The sequence below is a fragment of the Eucalyptus grandis genome, chromosome 10 (assembly GCF_016545825.1).
Source record: "Eucalyptus grandis isolate ANBG69807.140 chromosome 10, ASM1654582v1, whole genome shotgun sequence".
In the NCBI taxonomy this organism is placed as follows: Eukaryota; Viridiplantae; Streptophyta; class Magnoliopsida; order Myrtales; family Myrtaceae; genus Eucalyptus; species Eucalyptus grandis.
Window position 1 is genome coordinate 28,708,911 of NC_052621.1, and position 8,105 is coordinate 28,717,015.

The 8,105-nt window shown below is 39.1% G+C and overlaps 1 protein-coding gene across 1 annotated transcript; it reads right to left on the bottom strand.

Moving 5' to 3' along the window:
* On the bottom strand, nt 1-5,940 carry LOC104430115 (glycosylphosphatidylinositol anchor attachment 1 protein). Its single transcript, XM_010042878.3, has 6 exons — nt 5,724-5,940; nt 5,515-5,606; nt 5,198-5,297; nt 2,656-3,511; nt 2,287-2,420; nt 1-1,348 (listed from the first exon to the last, which is right to left on the bottom strand). The coding sequence occupies exons 1-6, from the start codon at nt 5,807-5,809 to the stop codon at nt 475-477; spliced, it is 2,142 nt and encodes a 713-aa protein (XP_010041180.2). The 5' UTR covers nt 5,810-5,940; the 3' UTR covers nt 1-474.
* Nucleotides 5,941-8,105: the final 2,165 nt, after the last annotated feature.

Consider the following 8,105-nt stretch of genomic DNA (forward strand, 5'->3'; position numbering starts at 1 on the left):
GGAATGCAAAACTAGAAACTCTATAGATCCACGGGTGAGATGTATTGAAGAGTTAAAACTCATCATCTCTAATAGTAAGATACAAAACAAACAAATGCAGATCACATTCTAATCAGATTTGCAGTGGAAAAGGCATACAAATACAGAGCAGTTATCAATGTCTGACTGTTGCTGCAGTTACCTGTTGATCAGACAATTAACCCCCACGGCACGACTGTTGCAGATCAAATTGATGCAGAATCTCATGATCTACACAACTCAAGCTCGCCCCAAAGAAGCCCTTCAATAATGACATAATAAATGGGCGTGTCACAGGAAAATCTTTCTGTTCATGAGACCATGCCCTTGAAGCTTCGAAACAAGTCAGCTTGTCCAAGAGTTAGAACTTGAGCAAAGGGATGGATGTTGATAGGCTTACCCTCCTAAAAACCGTGTCTTACTTATAAAGGATGAGAAAATTTTGCCCAAATGCCATCACGAATGAAGTAATATTTGCATGCATAGGAGCCAGCATGGCAGGTGAACCATACCAAGGAAAAGGTATGTTGCACTGTTCCAACTCCAGAGGGACTCAACCCACCACCAGAAGTCCTCAATATTGATGCCATCGAAACTGCCGAATGTGCATTTCAATATGTAATAGGTAGCTGGAGGCAAGCCAACAATTGCCAGGACCAAATTAACAGCAGCCCTTGCTAGATTCTTCAAAGTCCTTGCTCTAAGGTCAAGCTTCAAGGGTTGAACCATCAAACACATAGGAACCATCAGTAATGCTCCAAATTCTGCCGCAGCAAAATTAATAACCGACATCAGACCTAGACCAATGAATGCAGCTGAAATAGTTGCCGATTTCAAAAGCGCCCACTCATGTTTATATTCTTCAGTACCACTGACACCGGCAAATGGAGACCCCAGAAGAAAATATGGAAATAAGAGGCAGACCACTGAGAACAAGCCCCAGACTGCTAACTTTGTTATTGGGGTCAGACTGGGTGTCTGACTTATAAAGTATGGAAGCAATGAAACAGTAGTACCCCACAAGTGTACAATAAGCACCTTTTTAACTGCTTTAATCCATCTCCATGACCTTTCACTGATAACAAGCTCATTGACTGTGGCAGCTGGAGGAGAAAAACTTTTGGCATCGTCCAGACTCGTATCCAAGCAATTTGCTTCAGCATAAAGGGAAGCCGCTGCGACTGGAAGTGGTGCAACAAGGAGTGCAAAAGCAATCATGTAGACTCCTACTGACACAAACTTACTAGGAGAGGTCAAAAGATACAGAAAGAATGACTGATGAAACTTCTCCAGAAGGTTATTTACAGAACGTATAACTCCTTCAATCAACCTGGATCAAGCAAATAGAGAACTTCCAGTTAACTAAGAAATTGATGTACCTCTTCATCTATGAATTTCACTATAGCAATTGACACACATATAATTATGATAATACTTCTCGCCAACTTTGTTCAGTAAATCAAGTGAGAAACAAAGTGGGCGGAGATGGGGAAACGGAGAAAAAGGAAACTAATATTTATTTGATATGCTTGGAGGCACATTTAGAGAAAGTGTGAAGGGAAGTTAATTTTGTGAACTGACTTTATCATCCTCTGCCTTATGCACATTTCATAAAAAAAGTATGGGTATTTATAGAAGAAAAGTGCAAATTTTGCATTCCTCTTACCTCTCCACCTCAGGAAACTATTCAATATATATATATATATATTTTTCATTTGTTTTACTTTCCTTAATTCAAATATATAAACAAGCTGAACAGGGGACTTGCTATCCACTACTAGTTTGATGCTAACACAACCTCCAAAGCCAAGCACAAAACTTCTCAAGTGCTAATAATGCCCATTAAAATGTAAAATTTACTTCAAATAGATGTCAACAATTCTAAGCGTACGGAAGATGATTCTGCCATATATACAAGTATTGCCACTGTGGATTTGATCAAATAAGCAAGCCTCCATTTTCCTACCAGTTCTCTTAGAAACTTCATTAAAAAAAAAAAAAAAAAAAAAAATCAAAAGTGAACTTTTAAACGTCTTCAACCATAACTTTCAATGCATATGCATGCGCATCATCACATACAGGGCCACAAAGGATACAAGAGAGTTTTCCTGCAGACCAAAATTCAGTGCAAGTTTCTAAAATTTCATTAAAATGTTAAAGCAGCAAAAAAAATCCTCATTCTAGGAAGGGCTTCAAACTTTAACCGTCAGAGAGAGATTTAACAGCTCCTTAAAATTGCAGAAATAAAGAGCTATAGAAGATACTGACCGGCCACCTCGCAAAATAAAATCCTTGGTGCGGCCCTTACTAATAGAATAATGTCTTGGTGAAAATTCCAGAGTGACAGCATCAACTTGGTAGTCACGAAAAGCACCATGGGGTCCCGTAGGAACACCTAATGCCTACAGATAAGTCACTGACAATCATGAATATCTTTCAAGTTCATCATGTTTGATATCATCTTGAGAAAAATCACGCAATAGAATATACCCTCCCATGAATGATACCACGATGTTTTCCTACTCTCATTGCATAGATTCAGAGACATCTCCATTTGATACAACCAAAAAGTAAGTAGTAAGGTACTAATGGGAAGTAATACAAAGACGGCATTTGAACAGCCATGAAGATAGATACCTGGTGATATAATGAACCGAATAGTGTGGCAGTACCATCAACATAATCAGCAGCAGGGATACCAAATTTCCATTGAGGGTTTAATCTTCTGGCAATTGAACCCAATGACTCCAGTACTTCAGCTAAGAAACTGACCCATTTGGTGTCAAGCAAAGAAAACAGTTTCCTCACTTTAACACGCAAGCCCTGCCTATGCACAGCAAGATAGTTCACAATATTGATGAGGTCAAGGTTTGGCATCTGGCCATTCGATGCTTCAGCATAAACGCCCAGGCTGTCCTCAAATGGCTCATTCCTATCCACAACCTTCACGACCAAGGCAGCAGCCATTGTTCCAGCACGTATGAAACTATCACGGGAGCTCATATCCTTTGCCACATTCTCCTTCACATCATGATGCGTTGTAATAACATCACATGTATGGGAATTATTAGCATGGAAACCACTAAAAGTGGGTGAGTGATAATCTCTTAGCCATGCAGCAACTGAAGCATACTCCCCACACTGTGAATCGGCAATAAGCCATATAATATCTTTAGCCAGCCATGTAACCTGACTGAGCAGCGAAAACACGGAATATGCAATGCCCAGAGATAAATGATCAGCCGAACCAGCATTTGTATAATTATAAGGTGTCACCAAGACAATAGCTTCTTTCCCATCACCACGTGGGGCTCTAACTATTCCAGTAACACTGATACCATGGCAAGAGCAATTAATGTTTTCCTGAACAATTCCGGTGTCAGGGACAGAAAAGAAGTGCAGTGGATGAAACCGACTCGAGTCAGGATGGAACTGATGATAACCAACTTCTCCACCCAAGTCGGATATGTATCGTCCTATCAATCTCTGCACTCTGTGTAAAGCATCAAAATAATCAGCCAACAGTAGCAACTGCTTTATATTCTAAACCCAGTATTCCCCTTCATTTCTCTTCTGGAAAGGATCGGGTTAAAGTTTCATTGGGTTATCAATACTAACCAAGAAAGATGAAGATGAAGAAGAAATTAGAGAATGCATGGATCAATTAAAACTAAAATAATTTGCAAATGAAAAATCTTAAAAGAAAAAGATAAAACTAGAAACTGCGTATATTAACATGACAACCAAGCGATGATGAAAAGAAACCTATCATTTCAGTCTTAAAAAGCAAAGGCCGAGCAAACATTGAAATCCATAGGATGTGTGGCAACTGGATTCTTTGTACTATTTCGCAGGGGCTTAGTTTTCTTTCTTTTCTGATGAGTGAGGAATTTAGTAATTAACAATATTGTTCTAAGACATTAACGATGTGCAAGAACAGGAAGAGATGGAAATGAAAAGAAAAACGTAAACAACATAAGATGTGGACAGATCAATGCAAGAATTCCATAGCTGCTCTACATCAACAAGGACTAAAGAGGATAGGCTCAGGGATGGGTCGAAGAGGGGGCCGATTTTTTTTAAAGGCCCCACATAGTGATGGTTTGATTACAACTAACCTGCCATGTTCTCTCTCCTCCTTGATATTTGCATTCAGCCCCAATTTAGCAAGTTTGGCGCCATCTCTCTCTCTCTCTCTCTCTCTCTACCCACAAAAGTTAATATAAGTTCTAAAATTCTTGGAGACATATGAACAGTCTGATTATTTGGATAATTCACAAACACAACCTTGGTCATTTAACTTTACAATGAAAAATCAAAGAAGAAAAATTCTATTTGTCCATTAAAAAAGGATTTACTCATTTCTCTATAATTTATTGATCCCATGAGAATTAAGTACCTTTATTTGATAAATTTGAGGAAAAATTATGCAAAATTTCTCCAGCTGATAATCATATCATCAAATGATAAATATCAGAAGATGAAGAGTAGTATTAGTAGTACTACAGAAGGTATCATATTCTATTCATTTTAACATACCGCTGATAATCATAGTGCTTAATTTATCAGGATACAGTCTGTAGAAGCTTGCATGAGTCCTGCGCAAATTGTTTTTGTCTATTTTTGCATTCCTTAAGTAAAAATATGTTTATATTACAAAGTTATACCGAAATTAGAACATCCTAATAGGTGTATCTCTCAATAACTGAAAAAATAGGACTATTTTGTTGCAAATCTATCTGGTCTCAACTATTTCCTTAATCAAGTACTAGATATTATCTAAAAAGATTCCTTCATATCCATTTTCTTTCCTGAATATTGTGCTCTCCAGGTCTCAGTAGAGTGTTGGTGACGCTGCTTAGTTTCATCTTGAGTTTCACGTATATCCTTGAAACATTCGAGCTCCAGCAGCATAAGGTGCACAAAGGGCACCCTGCTTTTGCCTCATAATAATATTTTTTAAAACATTCATGAGTGAAGAAAGAGAAGTAAAACCAGCATCCATAGCATTGTAAACAAAGATTCGCCATATTTATATTCAATATCGAGGCCAGAACTCTTTTTCATGAGAACACTCCATATAAGCACGTAAATGTATCATGACTCGTTCACAGAGCCTCGAGTAAAATCATTCAAAAAACCCCCTTAAACAGAAGCGAGGTGTGAGGGAAGCACGTACATGCCTGCATCGTTTGATCTCGAGCTCAATTCACTTAAATCGTTCACCAATCTATTTGCAGCCGACACGTCCAGATTTGAGAGCATCGGACTCGCCGAACCTATAGAACAATACAAATAACAACGGGCTCACAAGGTTATAATCAAACGCGTTCTTCTCAGTTAGAGTATGCTATTCGCTAATTGCACGACGGAGAGAAATGTGGTGCTGCATCTTACATCGGAGGAGGTCAAAAGGAAGAAGACGACAGTCTAAAAGGAAAACGCTAATCTACAGCTTCAGTCAATTCAATTCACAGAGAGAGAACGAGTATTGACCTGGCATGAGGGCGTTTTCTGAAATGTAGGTGTTCTTGGCAAGAATCGGCAGCAAAAGCAGAGCCAGAACCCCAGCAACGCAGCAGACGACACTGCGAAGAAGTCCAAAAGGTCGAAGAAGAGCGTGAGCTCGCGCTCGAGTGGCCGGAACAGATTCGCGTGAATAACAACGAGCAGAGATAATCGACGACTGAGCGCTAGTGCGGTACCTGACGAGGACGCTGTGAGATATGAGCAGAGTCCCCAGCCGAACGATCGGTCGAGGCTTCGGTTTCGAGGTCTCCGGTTCCGCCATGATCGGGAGCGAGGTCGCCGGAGGCCGGCGCCGGTGATCGGAAGCACGTCCGATTGGACGGCGATCTGAGCTTTCTTCGGCGAGATTGGCGACCGCGACCGCCTCTGTGCTCACCGATTGCAAGCGGCGAAAATGGCGAGGAGGGAAGCGGGAGGTGAGCTGCGAGCAAAAAGCAGTACAAGAGAGACGGGCCGGGCCGACGACTTCGGGCTCGATGGGCCCAGGAAGATAGGCCATTTAATGGAGCCCGCAAATTCTTTCCTGGACTGATATCCACATAAACCGGGTCCATCGAAACAACTAATCGTGTGAAATCTACATGATTGCCATATGTCATCGCATCGGATTCATGAACCCACGTCTAAGCAAGAATTTTCTCTTTCGAGTCTCGTGCCGTATCGACTTCCACAGATCCATGATTACATTAAATTTGTAGACTTTCGTTCAGATAAGAATGTCTAATTTAAATGACATGTTTACATCAATCACAAGGGAAAAATTACCAAAAAAAATCATAAACCTATTGTAATTATGCATATTCAGTCATCAACATTTTTTTTGATCGATTCAACCATAAACATTTTATATTTATGCTAGTTTAGTCCATTCGGCAATGCTTAATCGGAGTAATCTAGCATGGAATCTTAGTCACTGTCGGTTGATGTTACTGGTTCTGACATGGACGTCGAAGACGCAAAACGTTGTCGATTTGCTTATGAAAAAAAAATTGAAAAAGGCAAAAACAACGTTGTTCTTCTCATGGCCATCAAAAACCCTATTCTCGCCCAAATCGAATTTGCTCAACCAGATGAGGCCTAATTTGATCTCACCCAAAAATCTTGCAGATTTTGTCTACATTCGATCTCATCTTAGCAAATTCCTCATGCCAAATTGTTCTTTTGTTGATCGCGTTCATTAGTCGAGCGCCTTTTGCCAGACGCTTTTGTTCGTCCGTCGCAATCCTAAACACGCCTGTATTGCGAAGACCTAATATGACCACAACCCAGTTGCGACCTTACTCACCCATCACAAATTGCAGCAAACACAAGGAAGAGTTATGGTCCTGGTTCAGTTTTGTTGTCGGCAAGTGTTGACAAACACGACAACAGCAAAGAATAATTAAAAGGTATGTTGCCGCGGTCTTGAACTTACTGCGTTCTCCTTGTCTTATTTTATATTTTCGATTTGCGTCAATTTTTTTGGCGCGTTGTTTTTGCTTGGAAAAAAATAATTTTGCATGCTTATTGGCGTGATAGCAAAGAGTTGTTATGTCCCTTAGAATGCCTTTGAGATATTTAAAATACTTAGCCTTTGAGACAATTGAGAATACTTGCACCAGTTTTGCGAATTTTGTTGCGAAACACAGGAGAAGATGTTTATAGACTATCCTATGAGGTAATAATGAATTAGCATACCTCACTAATCATGGGTTGGTCTAAATAAGAATTTTGTTGCTTATCAGTTGTCCTTTGAGGTGCTAGACAAAATGAAACGAGTATCTCAATTGAATAACTTTGTTTGTAAAGTAAGTCTTGGCCTTTTTTTCATATGGATTCTTTAAATGAGTATTTATAAAAATAAAAAATATAAAAAAAAATGTACTACTATTGAAGAATACTATGAGACTGAGAGTATTCAAAACTTATGCTCCAATCAAAATCTCCATATGTAGCTGTTTTTCTCATATATTACATTCTTTTTATGTAAGGTTGAGATGAGCGATAAGTTAGCTTGGGTGTGCCTTTTCCATGGTGGAAATTTTTATCGTTGCTTGATGCTTGAATATGTTGGGGGCAAGACTGATTTAGTAAAAGTCAATATCAATTTACTGAGATATAAAAGATTTATCAAAGACATCAAGAAAATGGTAAATAGTAAATTCGATAAGTTTTATATTAAGCTTCATGGAAAGTCTTTAAAAGATGAGTTGAGATATATATGGGAGAGTATTGTTGTCGATTTATTGTTTAGCTATTTGCATCAAGGGATAATTGAGGTATATAAAGAAAATATGTGATTGATGAGGTAGGTGAGAGTGATGTTTTGGGTGCCATTAAAGGTGAGGGTGAGAGTGTTGGCCAAAGTAAGGGGGTCACTTAGGGGATTTGTGAGGGTGCTCGTAATAATGTTAGTTTAGCTAATGAAACAGTTGTTAAGCACTTGAGCAGTTTAAATCCTAATAACTTAGTTAATAAATGTGATTATACTGACATAGATGACAATATTGTGGATGACTTCAATGACAATGAGATAGACTTTCTTGGTGATGTAAGATTCTTTCCTTGTTTTCAGCATC